The 19,422-nt window shown below is 40.3% G+C and overlaps 2 protein-coding genes across 2 annotated transcripts; both read right to left on the reverse strand.

Moving 5' to 3' along the window:
- Positions 1–14,602: 14,602 nt before the first annotated feature.
- Positions 14,603–16,729, reverse strand: LOC149827690 (uncharacterized). Its single transcript, XM_090019560.1, has 2 exons — positions 15,423–16,729; positions 14,603–14,841 (listed from the first exon to the last, which is right to left on the reverse strand). The coding sequence occupies exon 1, from the start codon at positions 16,623–16,625 to the stop codon at positions 15,432–15,434; it is 1,194 nt and encodes a 397-aa protein (XP_089875686.1). The 5' UTR covers positions 16,626–16,729; the 3' UTR covers positions 14,603–14,841; positions 15,423–15,431.
- A 3-nt stretch (positions 16,730–16,732) lies between these two features.
- LOC149827691 (putative disease resistance protein RGA3) lies at positions 16,733–19,069 on the reverse strand. The gene has a single exon (XM_090018555.1). It carries the CDS (start codon positions 19,067–19,069, stop codon positions 16,733–16,735), a length of 2,337 nt encoding a protein of 778 aa, XP_089874681.1.
- Positions 19,070–19,422: the final 353 nt, after the last annotated feature.

A 19,422-nucleotide genomic window follows, 5' to 3' on the forward strand; every position in this document is an offset into this window, starting at 1 on the left:
AGGATCCACTGTACTGACACTTGCCGTTGCAAATTCAATAAAATGTCAACACCATCCATATATTCATGCGATAACTCATTGTCCACTATCCTACGGTACATCTATTCATGGTTTGCAGTCATTCTGTCGTATGATGTTACGGATAGTATCCTAACGAATTAAAAAAAAAATAATCAGAATGCTACGATGAAGAAAATATCAAATTTATCATGCAATATACTATGTCAAACAATAACAAGAATTTTGATGCATGCATTGATAACTTAATATTTTCATGTGCAAACTATTAATGACACGATACAATCATTTGAAGCATGCTTTTATTATAAAATTTTACGTGGAAGTCAAAATCAAATTGAAAGTAACTACATGCAAGCATGGATACAATTACATCAAACATTGCAATACATCGTAATCATTCATATCAAACAAACGACAAACATGTACCTGCAGCAAACACACTTCAATATCTCACTAACTACTACCATGCTTAGCATGGACTCCGTACTCCAAAAATAAGAACACTTCCATATTCATACATTAAAATCATGTTCAGCATGATCTCCGAACTCCAACAATGCAACCCTAAATATCAACAACTAAGTGAGTGTGTGAACAATAAAGTGTTACATCTAATAAATTAAATAACATGTGATACGCTTGCATCACTTACTTACCACGGGTATTTACCCAATTTGCATTGTTTTTGTCATTTACTTACCACAGGTGGCTGAACACGAGTTGGTTCCGTTGAAAAATCTGCACAAAAAAATGTAGTTTTAAAAAAAAGTCGCCACAAAAAAAAGGAAGCTGTTCCGGCAAGGGGTCGACTCCCCTGTTATTTCGGTAGAGGGTCGACCCCCTTACGGAACATAGGGGGTTAACTGACCCCCAGCCTTTCTGCCAGTGAGTCGACCCCCTGCCGGGGTTGACCTGCCGGAAAGGCAGGGGGGTCGACCTGCCGGAAAGGCAGGGGGGTCGACCCCCTGCCGGAAACGCAAGGGGTTAACCCCCTGCCTGTTCCGTCATGGGGTTAACCCCCTGCCTGTTCCGGCATGGGGTTAACCCCCTGCCGGAAAGGCAGGGGGTCGACCCCCCATGCCGAAAACGCAAGGGTTAAACCCTTGCGTTTCCGGCACGGCAGAGGGTTAAACCCCTTGCCTTTACGGCAGGGGGTTTAACCCCTGCTGGAAATGCAGGGGTTAAACCACCTGCGTTTCCGACAGGGGGTCGACCCCCCCTGCCGGAAACGCAGGGGGTTAAACCCCCTGTCGTGCCGTAAAGGCATGGGGGGTCGACCCCCTACCGAAAAGGCAGGGGGTTTAACCCCCTGCCGGGAAGGCAGGGGGGTTTAAACCCCCTGTCTTGTCGTCATCCCTTTACGGCACGGCAGGGGGTCGACCCCCCCTGCCGGAAATGTAGGGGGTCGACCCCCCCTGCCGAAAACGCAGGGGGTTAAACCCCCTGCCGTGCCGTAAAGGCAGGGGGTTTAACCCCCTGCCGGAAAGGCAGCGGGGTTTAAACCCCCTGCCGTGCCGTCATCCCTTTACGGCACGGCAGGGGGTCGACCCCCCTGCCTTTCTGGCAGGGGGTCAACCCCCCATGCCGGAAAGCACGGCAGGGGGTCGACCCCCCATGCCTTTCCGGCAGGGGGTCGACCCCCCATGCCGGAAAGGCAGGGGGTTTATCCCCTGCTTGAAACGCGTAGGGCGGGCGAACCTGTCTCCGGCGAGGCGACGGTCGGTCGGCGGGGCGACGGCTCGGGCGGAACGCGGGGCGGCAGGCGACGGGACGGCGGGCGGTGGACGAAGGCGTCGGGCTGCGTAGGGAGGGCGGGAGAGAGGAAACAGGAAAAGAGGGAAAAGGGTTCTGATCAGATTTACGCGAAAATTAGCGATGGATTGGCGACGGAATAATTCCTTCGCTAAGCCAACGTAAATATATACAACTCCTTAGCGACGAAATATGTTTGTCACTCACGGTGTCGCTAAGTAGCGACGGAAAAATACCGTCGCCCCATCCGTCGCTAACCGCAGCATGTTGTTGCGACAAAACTGGTCCGTCGCCAATTAGCGACGGCTTAGCGACAGACCATTTTCCATCGCTACATCTGTGAATATCACGAAACGTAGCGACGGATTAGTGACGGTCACTAAGCCGTCGCTAATTAGCATTTTTCTTGTAGTGTTGATTGGTATAAAAGTAGGAGACTTTCGGTGAGATAGGAATTTCTTTGTATAATGTACCCATCATGATCATTTGATTTTATTTTTCCTAAAGTTATTCTGTTTGTCGATAATACTGTAATTCCTTTTTCTTTTAGATATGTGAAAGAAGAACTAGTTCTTGGACAAGCTTTCAGGTAACCACTTCAGTATCACATTGAGGTAATATGTGTTTTCTTCTTCTTCTTTGCTAATTACTATGGACTTTGTTTCAAAAAGTTCCCATTCATTTTAATAATTGTTGTTTGTGTTGCAATCACTGATTGATTAAAATATGTTCTTAGAGGAGTTGAATCAGACTCACTGGAAGTTATAAAAGCAGCTGCGGGTGGCCTTGGTAGGAATGGGTTTATCAACTATTTTGGCTTGCAGGTATCCTAATCTTTTCTCTCTAGTTTAGACATGTTCCAGTTGTTAATCTTGCAGAGATCCAACTTTTATGATCTGATATGTTGTCACAAGGGGATTGATTTTAATCAGTCATGAAACACATTTCAGCGTTTTGGAAGTGGTTGTGCCAACTCATCTCATTGGTGCCTCATTGCTTCGTGGAGAGTGGAAAGCTGCTGTAGATTTGATTCTTGATCCAAGGGATGGGGATATCCTTAGAGATGTTTTTTATTTCTTTGCAAGTTACTTATCATGATTTTGTGATTTGAAGTTCCCAAGTAATACTGCAGTCCTAGTGCATTGTGGAACCAGTGAATTGCTTATAGTTGAGACTTAATTATCAGTAAACATTGTGTTGTGGTCAAGGAGGCTCGTGAATATTACAGGGAAAGTGGCAATGTGGAGGGCACATTAAGGCGTTTGCCACATCATATGGCTGCTGAAAGAGCAATTGTAACTCTCTTATTTCTTGTTATCAACGTGTATACCTTTCGTTAGTCCTTTTTTTTTACTGGTTGAAATGATACATCTGCTTTAGAGATGATTTTGATGTTGTTAATTGGAAGCCATTAGCTTTCTGTTTTACTTAAAAAAATTCTTAGCATATTATATTCTAATAATGTGCCTTGTATGATATTAGTAGGATTGGGAATTTCTGGGTTTGTGTTTTTCTTGTATGTTGAATCACTAGTATATCTTAGTGAAGTTACTCCTTTAATTATTTATGTAGGATTTTTACCTAAGGTCTCTTTTCATGCCATATATCACTCTATGGTCTTACTGCCACATGTACTTGGCTGAAATGATTGTAACCCAGAAATTTAGGTTTTATACAACCATGGCCATAACAGTTACACTCTTAGGCCACAAAGCCTGTTTTTGGATTAAGTTCAGCATAGCACATAATGCAACCTCAATGTAATGAGAATTCATGTGGTAAGTGGCATTCACACATTTAGATGTTAAACTTCTTGAGTTCTGAGCAAAGGAAAAGAAGATAGGCTCTGGCATTATGGTGTTCCCTGTTGGCCCCACCTATTTTAAGAAAGTTCTTTCTGGCCTATTTTCTGTATGAGATGGCTAAGTTTAGGTTGTTAAGCTGAAGGCTCATCCCTGTCCAGGTTAAGGCTGCACTTGTGTCCAACATTTGGACCTGAGGAGCTGGCATGTGCCTGATATTTAGTCCTGTTTGGTTCACAGGCCACTGTGGAGGCCTTGGCCTGGTCCCTCATCATAGCACATGATAAGGCTTCAAGAACAAGTATTTTATGGTTTTTACCACATATTTCTATGTAGGGGAGCAAACTAGTAGAGCTCGAGCTGAGCTTAGGCTCGAATCTAGCTGAGCTTGAAAGACTGTATACAAATTTGGCTTGAGCTCGAGCCTGGCTCAGCTTGGCTCGAGCCACACTAACTTATATTGAAAAAGAAATTAATTGTGGAGAGGGCGGGATTTGAACCCAAGACCTCACACATACACGACAAACATGTCAGACACTTAGCTAAAAGCGAGTTTTATGATTATTAACCAACAAAAATACTACATATCCTAAAAGTTCCCCATATGTCTCTATTAGCCGAGCTTAATCAAGCATTCAAGCTCGAACTCCTTTTCAAGCTCGGCTTGTTTAATTACTCAGACAAGTCCGAGTCAGGTTTAAACGAGTCGAGCTCGAGCTAGCTCGGCTCATTGTGCAGCCCTATTTCTCTGGATGTTTATGGTGTGGTAGTAATTATATGCCGCATAAATAGAATGCACTTAAAGGGTTATGAGACACAACCCGGACACATTTGGTATGACACAGGAGCTTGTAGAACTGGGGCACAGGGCACGGCTGTAATACATACATATGCACATATGTATATGTGCATGTGTGTAGGTATTTATGTACATATATATATGTATGCATGTGTATATGATTCACAACATCTTGCTCTTTTCTTTTGCTTCCAATGGCTGATAAAAGTTTATTTTGTGGGAGTTGAGAAGAAAGAAATGAATCTCAGGTTTTAGTTTTCCCTATCTATGTGTTTGTTATAAGTTGTAATGCATCCTTTTTCTTAATCTGTTTGTGATCCAGCTCCAAGCTCTAAACAAATGCTCCGGGAACTACCTGAAGACTCTAAAGGCCATTCCCAGGACTTTGAGAATGATGTAAGCTATCATCCTTGCTGAATTCTTGTCTATCGGAACAGACATTGTTAGAGCTCTCAGCTCATTCAATTCCATCATGCTCATTAAACAAAAATCCTGTGTATGAATACATGTAAATAATTGGTTGTATGATTAAAATATAATGAATCAAGCCGCACGTTTGAATTTGATCGTTGGGTTCTTTCTCTCAATTTAACTTAATTTCATGGATTCTGATGTTTCTACAAGGTGTTTTCATCAAATAATCATGATCCTTTAATGTTGTAATTCAATAAGTCAGTCTCCGTTTTCCTTTTGTTGAAACTTTACTAGTGATCAGCAGCTCATCCACATCTTTTCGTGAGTTGAACCTTAGTCTCAGAGACTTGGGTTATTTTTCAGGTATCTTAACCTTTTAAACTTAGATGCTGTTATTGACAAAATTTTTGCATGAATCTAGCGTTAGCTCTTTGATTTCCCATGAAAGACTATAGAGGAAGTTTCTTCATGGTGCACTCCGTCTAACTCTTACATCAGTAAAATGGAGTTCTGAGCCTCAAGTCAGAAAGTGAGTTCCATAGGAATTTCTAACGTGTCCTTTTATTTTCTGCTTTTGGTCTTACTAGATCTGGTTTACAATCTGAACACCAAAAGAAGCAACTCTTTTACTCTAAATCATAGTCAGAAATATCGGTATCGGCTATATCTCGGCGAGCTATTTCTCACAATATTATCGGTTTGGTGATAAATCTCGGGACTTAAAAAATACAAAAATAACAAAAATAAGTAAAACTTTCATGTTTACATAAATAACAAAAGAAATAAGTAAAAAATGTAAAAGAAAGGAGAAAAACATATTTAAAATCTATAAAATAAATAAAAAGTAAAACTAATTGATAATATCGCGATAATATTGTGCTAATATCACAATAATATCATGATACATATAAATTTTTGATATTTTGAAAATATCGCAATTTTTTACCTTTAATATCGTTTTTCAATCATATTGCTATAATATCACGATATTTTCAAAATATCGCTGATATCTGTGACTATGCTTTAAATTTAGCACTAGATTTGGGCTTTACCTCTCCAATTGGAAAGCTAAATCACCATGTAATGTCATCCAGGCTGTGAATGTTTGATAACTAACTAGTTAGAAAGTAACCAAATGGTGGGACATGGCCCAAGGAACCCAAACCTTTCTGATGGCAGTGAGTGACTGGGTTGGCTGGGTGTGGGTTGAGGGTCTCGAAGGCCTAAAGACCTTGGTATGCTCGATTAGGATCATTTAAACTAAAAACGTTCCTGCTTTCTTGGTATGCCAGGTCATGACTTGCAATTTGCTGCCAAAAGTAGATAATGACTATTGGTGGCACAACTGGCTTCACTGCTATTAATTAAAGGCGAACCGAATGGCTTAGCTCGAGCAAAAATCTTACCTTAAAGTCACGTTTGGAAGTGAGAAACGTCTAGGAAAAGTGAAGCAAGGTTGGAAAACATACAATTTTTCCGACCTTTCCAAACTAGAGAAAATGCTTCTTTGTGAAACATTTTCTAAAAAGTACCATTTTTTAATAGGAAAGATTCCTCCAGGAGTGGAGGAATCTTTCCTATCAAAAACTTTTTGGGCTTATGGCAAAGCCCCTGTCTCGCCCCTCTTCTTTCATTTGTTGTATATAAGGAGAGACACTCCCTTCACTCTGCAACCCAACGACCTTCCTTCTCCTCTCTCACTCGATGCTCGTTCGCTTGAAGTTGAAGGTAACCCATCGACCTTCTCTCTCTCTTAGGTATTTCATTCCATTGTCAATACCTCCATTGCCGAAATAGTGCCTTCCTCTAGGGCTAACCAATGAAGTATGGCCAATCATGCTTCATACCAATGTCACATGGGTGCGAGGTGCGGGTGCGGGTGCGGGTGCGGGGGTGCAGCACTTTCAAAAAACTTGGGTGCGGCAAAAATATAAAAAATTATATATATAAGTCCAAAAGTTGGATATAAATGACCCTGGGTGCGTTGATTGCACCCAGGGTCGGGTTGACCACATCGGGTGCAGGTGCTGGTGCGACACCTAGTTGGAGAATCCCTGTGATATATAGGGCAAAAAACTTTTTCTTGGCAATTTTTTTTTAAGTCCAAAAATTGGACCAAAATGACCCTAGGTGCGTTGATCGGACCCAGGGTCGGGTTGACCGATGCTGCACCTGCACCCGCATCGAGTCGCATCGATGCGGGTATGGCACCCTGCTAGCCAAGTCCCTGTGACATAGCTTCACACTATACGTTTTCTTCCTCTAGGGCTAACCAGGTCAGCACTGGGAAATAATCAAAATGAAAGATGGGTGAACTGATGCTTCCATCTCTAATGCAAGAGCTCTGCACCGTTTGGCCATATCTTCCAAATAGTTTGGCCATACCGTTGCTTCCATCTATAACGCCAACATGTCCTTCCCATCTCCTTCCCTTCCTAGTGTCGACCTGCACTGTTGGAGCTTTGTCCCGTTTGGCAAAGCCCTACCTTGGCTATCTTTACCGGTGCCTAACTGTGTCTCTATGTGTGTGTATGGAAGGGTATTCATACTACTTGCTCGACTAAATGCCTCAACAAGGCAGATGAAAATTGTGTCATGTTTGTGCTTTATAATTTCTCTCTCTCTTTTCTGTTGGGCATTGTAGTGCAAACAAAACTCAATGTCTATCAAACCCTAAGCAACCTTGATTCAGAAAGATGGGTTTCATTCTTGTTATCTGTTTGAATTGTTGATTCTTTTACTTTCTTGTTTGGACTTTATTCATGAAGATGAATTTGATCAATTTGCTTGGATTTTAATTTTTATCTACTTGTAGCATGTTTCAACTTGTTTTCTTTTAATCTTAACATGTTACAAAAAGAAGTGTCAGCATCACATGCAAACGGTTTTGGAAATTCTTATGAGAATTCTTATTGGACTGGTAAACTTGGTTCTCATTCAATCATATGTAGGTCTAAAACATATTTAAAGTGTTTGTCTTGTATGTCATATTGATTGGTTATTATGCCGTCATCATATGTTTGTATATATTTTTGTCATGATAAAAACTTCTCGTATTTATTCATATATTTGCATATTATAAATATGAAATTAGGGATAACTGGAGATGCATTTAACATTGATGAGTGTGTACCTGAGACACAAGAGGAGCCTCAATGCTCTTAAAAAAAGAGCACATTATATTAAGCAAACTTCTTATGCTTGGGATATGCCTACATGTAAGTGCAAAAATCTATTAGTTAACCAAACTATAAATTAAGAGTTTAAGACATAATACAAACCAAAATCAATTTATTAGAGTGTTCTCTTTTTTTATAGAGCGTTGAGACTCTTCTTGTGTCGCAGGTACGCTTTTATCAAGGTTAAATACATCTTCAGTCTTCCCTAATTTCACATTTATATACAAATATATGAATAAATATGAGAAGTTTTTATCATAACAAAAACATATACAAATATATGATGACGCATAATAACCAATCAATATGCTATATATGACAAACACTTTAAATTTGTTTTAGACCTACATATAATTGAATGAGAACCAGATTTATCAGTCTAATAAGAATTTTCAAAATTGTTTGTATGTGATGTCGACCCCCTCTTTTTGTAACATGTTAAGATTAAATGAAAACAAGTTGAAACATGCTACAAGTAGATGAAAATTAAAATCCAAGCAAATTGATTAAAACTCATCTTCATGAATAAAATCCAAATAAGAAAGCAGAAGATCAATCAACAATTCACATATAACAAGAATGAAAGCCATTTTTTTGAATTAAAATATCGAGTTTTGTTTGATGTTGCTTAGGGTTTGATCGACATTGAATTTTGTTTGCACTGCACAACCCAACAAAAAAGAGAAAAAATTGTAAAGCACAAACATGTCACAATTTTCATTGTTTGCCGCCTTGTTAAGGCAATTAGTTGAGCAAGTAGTATGCATATCCTTCCACACACACACATAGAAACAGAGTCAGGCACTTGCAGAGAGAGCCAAGGTAGGGCTTTGCCAAACAGTGTAATGCTCTGACAGTGCAGGTCGACACTAGGATGAAAAGGAGATGAAAATGGTACATTGGCATTAGAGATGGAAGCAACAATATGGCCAAACCCTTTGGAGGATATGGATGAAGTCAGCAATTTGCCCCTCCTCTTTTGTTTTGATTATTTTCTAGTGCCAACCTAGTTAGCCCGGGAGAAAGAAAACATACAGGAAAAACATTGATAGACCATACTTCATCGATTAGCCTTGGAAGAAGGCACTAGTTCGGTGATGGAGGTATTGACGATGAAATGAAATATTAAAGAGAGAGAAATTTGTTGGGTTATCTTGAGTTTCAAGCGAATGAGCGTTGAGTGAGCAAGCGAGGAGTAAAAAGGCCGGTGGGTTGCATAGTGGAGGGGGCGTCTCTCCTTGGTATACAATAAACGAAAGAGGATGGGCAAGAGCTGGGCTTTTCCCTAAGCCCATAAAGTTTTTGATAGGAAAGATTCCTCTACCGCCTGAGGAATCTTTTCTACAAAAATAATACTTTTTAGAAAATATTTCGAAGAAAAACATTTTCTCTCATTTGGAAGGGCTAGAAAAACCGTATGGTTTTCTGACTTGCTTCACTTTTCCTAGACGTTTCTCACTTCGAAATGTGCCCTAGCTTCTAGTCTTAAAAGATTGGAATGAAATTCACTTTTTAGTTGATTGACACATGTTTGGCTATTAGAAACTTCTTCAACTATCATGGAACTAGTCATTTTTATTACAATCTATTATGAATTTGCTGGTAAATGAGGATAGTTTGCTAACTCCACTTCCATTAAGATGCTTAATTTGTGGCTAAGAATTTTTTTCTTTTTTTCTTTAAAGGCCATAAGGTGGACATTTTTCACGGATGAAACAATAGTTACTCAATGTAGTATGTTTAATAAAAGCTGCATTTTGTAGAGCGGTTGAGGATGACGTTTTACCATGGCTACAAAGTGAGACAAGCATATGCTAGAATAAAAAAACAAAAACAAATGAATAATAAACTATAATTTTAGCTTTTGTCTTCATCTGATGTACTGCATATTTCACTCTTATGACATTGTGATATGGAAAAATGAGTATATCATGGACAAATGCAGGTTTTAGTCTGTTTTTTTTTTTGGCTGATTAAATTAACATATCAGTTTAGCCCTTTTTTTTAAAACATGGGGGCCTACTTTTTCGTTCTATTGCTACATTCATGCATATTGAATGTAAACCTTTCACATTTTCATAACAACCACCCACTCTTATGGTGTCCCTTGGTGTACTCGTGTTAAATCGGGTCACATTCGGTTGAACCCGATCTAAAAGTCCAACATTCTCTTACTTGACCCACTAATACAAAAAAATACAATCGATGTCATTTACCGTTATCCCAATTCAATTTTCATGTTTACATGGTATACTGAATCACATGAGTCATGGAGATTAGTACCTCTTTATGAGATGCCATATTTTCATGCACTACAATATCATTCACTTTAAGTGTTTAGAATCTTAAGATTACCTTTATGAATGGGTTGGTCTCTCACCTATTCTGTTGATCTTTTTAATATTGTTATTCTCTCTTCTCAAAATGAGAGACACTTTACACAGAATCAACAATGCATAAAATCATAGAGAATCAATTTAGTTTCAAACCATAATGTATTGTCATACATCAAAATGAATCAAATAGCCACATCATCATTACATGTTGAGAATATAATTTTGGTACTATCCATTTAGTAAGAGGATCTAGTCATTTCTTTTGTACCGATTGTATCAATACATACTAAATGATTGTAAGTTTTTTCTTTAATAACAAAATATTTTAATCCAATGTGTCTAGACGAAGTGGAGCTCTTGTTATTCGAGAAAGACACAAAAACTTTATTATCACAAAAGATCTTCAATGACCTCTCAATAAAGTCCACAACACCAAGACCCATAATGAAATTTCTAATCCACATGTCCTGAGATGAAATCTCATTTAAATCAATAATTTTTTAAAATTCCTTCATTGTCCTGCAATAAAATATGATGCCTCTAATAATTTTAGCTACTCGTGATTGCAAAAGAAATAGACTAAGACTATTTGAACGCTCTCACTTCTCATAAACAACCTTCTAAGCACTCTCACTTCTTATAGATAGTCTTCTGGTTGGTTGTGTTGTTCTATGTAAGAGTGGGTTAATTACTTTATACGAGATTCATATAAAAAAGATAAACATGAAACCATTTATTATTCACAATTCTTAAGGCAAACATAATAGAGTTATTATCGTTCTACTTTGGTAAAAATAATACTTAGGGTAGTTTCTCCTTCTTAATTCTCAAAGAATTGACTTCAATTGATGAAATTAGTAGATCATGTAACTAAAATCAATTCACCAATGTACCTTTGGGTACGAACATGCTTTATGGGTTAGTGTAAACACCTACCATTACACCCTTTGTGAATTTGGAACACAATAACCTACCTTTGAGTAAAATAATTATTTCATAATATTACATATAATCACAATATTAAATCTTAACACTGTCCAAAGAACCCTCAATCAACACAATTCATATCACTTTGGTGATTGCAATATTGAATTGATTGATATCTTTAACTACAAACATATTTGTATTACAAAGCATGCACATACAATCATGACAATGCATGCATATTCATGATAAACTATGTATAATAAAATAAAAAAACACATATTCATGTTACATCTCATATGCACAAATAAATTTTTGATAAAACATATCACATATATTATGAATTGAGCCATAATTTTATGCTTAAATATCATAGATAACTTAACACAACATAACATTCATGCAATGTCATGCAAAAATCATGCATCTATGATGAAAATACACATAAAGCAAAAGAAAAAAGGACAAAACATGCTTATACAAGTAATACTTGAGGTCTTAGTGTTGGAACTGGTAAAAAAGTACCTAGAACTGGTTTGAAATGGCATGGAACCGGTCAAGAAAGACCCTGAGTTGGTCTTAGAATGGTCAAACCAGTCTGAAACATGCACAAAGCCTTTAAAAACCTAAAACTGAATGAGAAAACCTGTGTTTTCTCATATATAAGAAAATTGGGCCTCTTCTTGCGGGAATCAGTGAAAAATATTCTAGAACTGGTTAGAAAATGCTTCAAATTGATCTCAAAATCCACCGAACTGGTTATGCTCGTTAAATGGGTCAAATAGTGCATGGATCCTATAGACAGGATCTTGTTTCACACCTGATCCGACACAAAACTGTACATGGGCCAGATCCTTAAATCCAAACCCAGTCCAGATCCTGACCCGATTCAAATAGATACTTGGTCAGATCCCAGGGAGCCAAACCTGAACCAACCGGATCCTGGGTCAGGGCTAGATCTGATCCACACAAAACCTAGTTCCCGGGTCCGAGTTCTGGATCGATCCAAATGGGTCAAACATAGACCCGATCCGTCCAGAACCTTGGGACAGGTCTAAACCCTATACTGGATCCCACCGAATCAAGCTTAAATCTGGTCCACCTGGAACCCATTATACTGGGTTTCGGGTAACGGACCATGTCTCTAATGGGTTGGGAATAGACCTGGTGCACCAGGAACCTATGACTGGGTTCTAGGTACTAGATCGAATCCCAACCAGGTCAGGATCCACTATAGATGCTACAGTGAATCTTGACTCTTACCCTCTCGAAAACCTATATTTTTTTTTACAGACGGTTATACCCCCTCCCACTGTCTTCTATCGTTAGCAGCCAACTGTGATGGCCACTGCAAGGGCGAAAACATACAACAAAAAAATGAAAGGGGTTATGTCCTCCCATCCCCCTTCCATCCGGCCACCATCATCGGTGGATGCCATCGGCTGCAAGCCCCAGATGCCGCCCGTGATGGTCAGCTGACCGTCGTTGTGATATTTTGAAAATATTACCAATATTTGTCACCATAACTTTTTAAAGTTACTTGTATTATTATATATAATAAATCACACTCATATATTAATTTAAAATTTCTTGTACTATAAAAATATATATTATATTTTTAATAAATTAAATAAAAAACCTTGACTCACTCGAGTCATCAAGTTGACTCATCCAAGTCACCAAGTTGAATGTGTCCGATATGATACCGAGTCTTTAGAATGTCAACTGTGTGTGGTAGGAGTTGTCAGTGCGGGTTGGGACGTCGCAACTTCAAAACCCAATTGTACATTTGTATAACTGGTGGGGGTCTGCCTAATCCCAGCTTGCCTATAAAAAAAATGTGTCGACAAAGCACTGGAAAAGGAAAGCTGATAAACAGAACCAAAACTCATTTGGATCATTTTGAGTAGGGATGCAAGCGATGGGGATCAAGAGGAACTAAATACACGGGGAGTCTTGTCAAGTCACATGGAGAACAACCAAAAATTGCAAAACCTCGATCATGGATCTGACTCATTTGCATCCTTAATTTTGGCTCTTGCTTAGGCATCTCTTTGTCAAACAAGAGTCAATGTCTTCTCCTAAAACACAAACCTTTGACTAGGAGCCTGACATGACTGCACCCAGACCTGGTTTGACATAGCCGAGCATCCATTAATGGTTCAGACTAGCTCTTCACAAACTCAGGCAGGGTTTCATGACACAAACTTGATGGAGCTATCCATCATGACTGAGTCTTTCCTTTAAATTTTCGGGTCGGTTTGCCATTCTGAGTCGTCCAACAAAGCTTAATATCACACCAAATAAAAATGTTGATCAACCTGGAGGAAATTTAAGGAAGTGCAGTAGAGCTGTGAAAGGAATTACGTAGAGAAGTTTTTTTCTTTTGCTCGAAGAAACCGTCCCAGATGCAGAGACATATACATGCTGGCTCAGCCTACCATACTTAGCTCATTGTCCATGTTGGCATAAAACTCTAAGGGCTTACCTCTCAAACCCAGGGAGTCGCCAAGCTTCAGCTTACGTAGGGGGTGACGACCATGGGATTTGAACCCAGACTGCCCGTCAAACAGTCTAGATCCATCCCACTACAACAAACCCCCCCTTAGGTCTACGTAGACAAGTGTGTGGACAGATCTGTCCCATTGTTCTTGTGAACAGATCTGCCTGACTTTACAAGTAGACAGAAATACAGATCTGCAGATTTTTTTTGTTGGTCGCAGACCTGGTCCAAATCTGCTGATTTCTTTTGTGTGCAAGCAAGCAAGCTATATATATATATATATATATATATATATATATATGTGTGTGTGTGTGTGAAACCAGACATGGATGTATTCAACCCATTGAGGTCTATTATATATATATATATATGTGTGTGTAACCAGACACGATGTATTCAACCCATTGAGGTCTGATTTGGGAATATTTTTTAAATTTAGACTTACAAAATATCTTAAGTAAATGCCAATATATCATGATATTTTTATAAATATAGAACATAAATATCTTAAGTAAATTCATATTTTGTCAAATATATCATGATATTTGGCAAATATCATGTCATTGTACAATTTAAAATAATGAACTAACATAATTGTATTTTTTTTATGAAATTTTGAAAAAATATTGCCAATATTTGTCATCATAATTTTTTTAAGTTATGTCTATTATTATATATAATAAATCACCCTCATATATTAATTTAAAATGTCTTGTAATATAAAAAATATATTATATTTTAAAAAAATTAAATTAATAAATCACAGGAACTATTCAGTTGGATCATTTGCAAGGGAATTCACTAACTTTGTAGCCTTTCTTCGTTGGCATCACATAATTAACAATCTACTACTGTTATAAACATTGTGAATCATTAACCATCTAAAAAGATAAAATCTATCTTGAAATTGTGGATCAGATACAATGATCCAAATACAAGTAAATCCAAAATACAAATGGATCCAAATGAACCCTTGTCTTTTTCTCCACTCCTGCGTCAGGTATCCAAACCCTTTGTGTGTACCCAGATCCAGCCAAATAACATATTGTCAGGTTCAGGTCTCAGATCAGGTTGTGCCAGGTTGAAAAACAAATAATGGTACAAACGCAGCCTGTGTACATGATGTAAAGAGTATTTGTATTATCCATTTCTTTATTGTTTATGAATGTATATAATACTACTTGGGTAGGGTCTAGTGGGTTGGGATATCCAACAAAAATCACAGCCCAAACCAACCCAAATAATACATGGGCCAAAGCCAGTCCAACCCGAGTTTCATTTGGGTCTTTATTTTATGCCCATACCCAGGTATTCAGATTCAAGTTGGGCAAAGTGCCCAACACATATTGCAACCGATTGAATTGTGTAACCTACACGGGAGCCAGGATCAGGTGTCATCTCATCGCACACTTTGAATTGTGCCGCTGCACCTGATCCCCTCCATCTTTGGCTGACAGTCTGTCAGTTGTGGGGCCCAAAAGCAGATGGAGGGCAGGCACATGTCACAAGATGTGGACTCAGCCCAGACAGCTCACGTAGCAGGGTAAACTAAACATAGCAGGGTTGAATGAAGTTAGTTGAGAAACCAGGTGAGGCGGTCGAAGGGCGGGCCAAGGGTTGTCCGTATCCCGTACAGTACCCTTCTTGAAGGTGAGAGAGACTAATAAGAAAAAAATAAAATGCGTTCCTTACCCATCACTGTCAGTCGTCGAGCAGGAGACAAGGTATGTGAGAGATCTTGTGTTTGTCAACACCTCTGCAACGCTCCACTGCATGGGGACAACCAAAGATCTTTAGCTCATGAAGTCGGGTGAGACCTTGCATCGCATCCGGCAGACTCCTCAGCTCCGGTAGATTGTAAAGTACTAGACGCCGAAGCTCGGAGAACTCACACAGCCACCCAGGCAAGTGGGTCAGACGGGGGCTCTCTCCAATTGTCAGCTCTTCAAGTCGGGTGAGACTTTGCATCGCATCCGGCAGACTCCTCGGCTCCGGTAGATGCTCCAGTGCTAGAAACCGAATCTCGGAGAACTCACACAGCCACCCAGGCAAGTGGGTCAGACTGGGGCTCTTTCTAATTGACAGCTCTTGAAGTCGGGTGAGACTTTGCATCGCATCCGGCAGACTCCTCAGCTCCGGTAGATCGTAAAGTTTTAGACGCCGAAGCTTGGAGAACTCACACAGCCACCCAGGCAAGTGGGTCAGACTGGGGCTCCTTGTAATTGACAGGTGTTCAAGTTGGTGGAAGTGTTGGACCCATTCCGGTAGGGAAGCGACTTCCCTGCCCAAACTGATTTCCAGTCCCCAGACTCTGCTGCCCAAGTTTCGGAAGCCACCCATTTTGGTGCCCATCTCCTCCGATTCAACCGTTAGCATGAAATTGATCGACGATCTCCTTTGATCTCCATACATTGACTCTTCACCAGAGAAAAAAATCACGTCAGAAAGGTTGGGGAGGTGATGGGGTTTCAATACGTCTGCAATGGAAGTCACAAGATCAGGGCAACCACGTAAGCGCAACCTCTCCACCAAAACCATACTCTCCATCGCTTCCTCCAAAAGCATCTTTGACTCAAAATCCATATTTATGCAACCTTCGATTGTCAGGCTTCGGAGTGCATTTGCCGCTTTGAGGCCACATAGAAGCGCTCGCTCTCCACGAAGGTTGAGCTTGGGCACTTCGCGAAGCACGAGTTCTCTCATGTTCTCTAGTGATGGCAAGGACGTTGAGTCAACCTCAGGAAGACATGACATGCGCAACTCGTTGGGACAGGTGAATCGTAGAGAATCAGGCAGTGCCCACAACTTTGGGCAACCATTAATAGACAAGAATTGCAGCCGAGGCATCAGAGTTCCTCCTTGTGCATTGAATGTCCACTCCTCCAAGCTTTCCATGTAACCAATGGTCAATCTCTCTAACTTGGGAAAACCAGCTTGTCTCCCACCTCCGTGAAACCCATCATCGATAATCTTCACTTTGGAGGCACCTTCAATACACAGACTCACAAGGTTGGGTATCCTGCTGTTCTCAACCAAGCGGGAAGACTCGTGACTGCATAATTGGTTATTGTCAATGCCTTGAGGCCCGTGGGAGGTCGAAGCTCTTCATATATACCCTCTACTTTCCTTGCAAATTCCTCGTCAAACTCAGCAATGCAGGTCTTATCGCAAGAAAGCTTCAACTTTTGCAGGTTTACTTTTCTCTCCAACTCCGCTTCTTTCGCCTCTTCCCTACTCCCTACTCTTTCAATGTGTTCTATGTGCAACGATCCTCTTACACTGTTTAGGTGACTCAACTGAGCTATACCGCTTCCACTCCCATCCATCTCATCGCTTCCCACAATAAACCTATCCAAGGTCTGTAAGGAAGTCAGCCGCCCGATTTTCTTTGGCAAACGTTTTAACTCATACATGCCTTCCAAATGAAGATGCCTTAGAGAATTCATTTGTGAAATACCTTCGGGCAACATTTTGATGTGAGTATGAGCGATGTCCAACCTTTGGAGTTGGCTTAGTTCGGCAATCGATTCGGGCAACGCTGTTATGTCCGTACCAAAAACACTCAAGTGCTTCAAAAGTGCTAACTTGCCCAATGACTCGAGCAATACGCATGGGAACTCTTCTCTTCCTAGGAATTGGTACCACGATCTCCATTGGTAATTCAAATCTAACACCCTTAGCCACCTAAAACATAAAATGTCTTCGAGGGAAAATCTTCTCGTTCCAGTTAACACCAATGTGCGAAGTTTTGTCTCTCTACCAAGAGTTTCAAGTGGATATTCATCTTCGTACATTGAAAAGAAGAAGCGTGCTTGGTCGGATGCCCTTTCCGATCTTAAGGAAATTGCATCTAATCGCTCTTGACCTCTTACGAAGAGGGCAAAATCATGAACTATGTCGTGCAATTTATACCATGTTAGGTTTCCAAACCTTTCCTCTTCAAATCTTTCAATCAAACAACAGTCGACCAATGCTTCAAGGTATCCCTCTGCCAAAGCCTCCTCATCTTTAGAAACGAAGCCTTCCGCCACCCATAACCTAACCAACATAACCTTTTCCATCCCAAAATCCTTTGGAAATATACAACAATACGTAAAGCATTGCTTCAAGTGAAAGGGTAGATTAATATAGCTCAATGCAATAGCAGAAACCACGTTATCATCCCCATCGTCCATAATGCCTTTCCAGCCCCAAGAAGGGCTCTCCGCAACTTGTTGCCAAGCGGACACTGTCCTCTCCTTGTAGCGCAACAAGCTTCCAACAACATTAAGTGCAAGAGGCAGTCCTTTGCATTTCTCAGCTATAACCCTCCCTATGTCGTTTAGTCCATCAAGCACTTCCTCCTTCTCATCCCTTCTTAATACTTTAGCTTTAAACAAAGACCAGCTGTCGTCATCTGATAAGCACTCCAGCTGATGCAAGTCAGACGCATCCATTTTTATCGCAACATTCTTCTTCCTAGTTGTAATCAACACCTTGCTCCCCACCGCACCAACTTGCAAGACGGCATTTAAATTTTTCCACCAATAATGATCCCACACATCGTCTAAAACAAGGAGAAACCTCTCCTCCTTTAAGCGTTTTTCAATCTCAGAGCACAAAGCATTCAACCCAATTACTCCAGAAGTATTCCCACCAACAGCTACCTCGAATATCTTTTTGAATAGTTCCAACTCTTGTGGCTTTTCCGATACACAAACCCACATTCGTTTTTCAAAATGTTCTGCATTTATGTTGGGATTGCGATAAACCTTCTGTGCAAGGGTCGTCTTTCCACATCCTCCCATGCCAACGATCGCTACTACACGAGTGTTCTCTCCCCTCTCATTTTTCAACCACTCCACTACCAGTTCTTCATCTTTTTCTCTTCCAAAAACCTGAGTCTCGGTGATGAGTGAAATCGTTTGACGCCCCCGAGGTATCTCTCCTAGCGAGGATCTTGACTCTCCCGTAACGGGAACTAGGCCATAATCATTCTTCTCTTTCAAAATCATACGCAGTCTTTCATTTATTTTCTCTATCTCCTTGGCTGTTTTGTAAAGCAAAGGGAGATTAGGAATGAACTTGCGTACCTTATGAACTTGTCGGGTCTTGGTTTGGACCCTATAGAGGTCGATTACGTCTTCGGCATCATAAACGACCGCGTTCAGCTTCGATACCCAATTCTTGATCTCCTTCGAAGTGAATTGCTTGTCATGTGCATCTCTAAGGAAGGGCTGAATGGCCTTCAATTCACTCTCCAGTTTTGAAAGATCTCTTCTCACTGAAGCGAGGGATTGTGCTTTCTCGATGCCCAGCTCTAACAGTTTCTCCAATAAAGGGGAAATGATGTCTGTCATTCTTTCGCACACACGGAGGCGCAGGCACACAAGGGAGTGGAAAGAGGCAGTGCAAGCAGACTGGTAAGGATTTGATAGGTAATGAAACCAAGAAATAGGGTGCAGGCAAGGGATGACAAATAGAACCCCTCAACTTGGCAATAGTTTAAACCAACTTGATTCAACAGATAAGGACAAGGGATGTGGCCAAATTTCCAATAATGCTACTTGTCCGTTTCCTCAACCAAAGCCACCCAATCTTGACCCCACTGTTGATGCCGCTGATCGCGTGGGCGATAAGCAGCACAAAAGTATTCGATTTGCTTGGACACTTTATCTATTGATGGTACTGCCCTGCATATATATATATATAT

Source organism: Nuphar pumila, chromosome 10 (genome assembly GCF_984573655.1).
Source record: "Nuphar pumila chromosome 10, dmNupPumi1.hap1.1, whole genome shotgun sequence".
Lineage (NCBI taxonomy): Eukaryota > Viridiplantae > Streptophyta > Magnoliopsida > Nymphaeales > Nymphaeaceae > Nuphar > Nuphar pumila.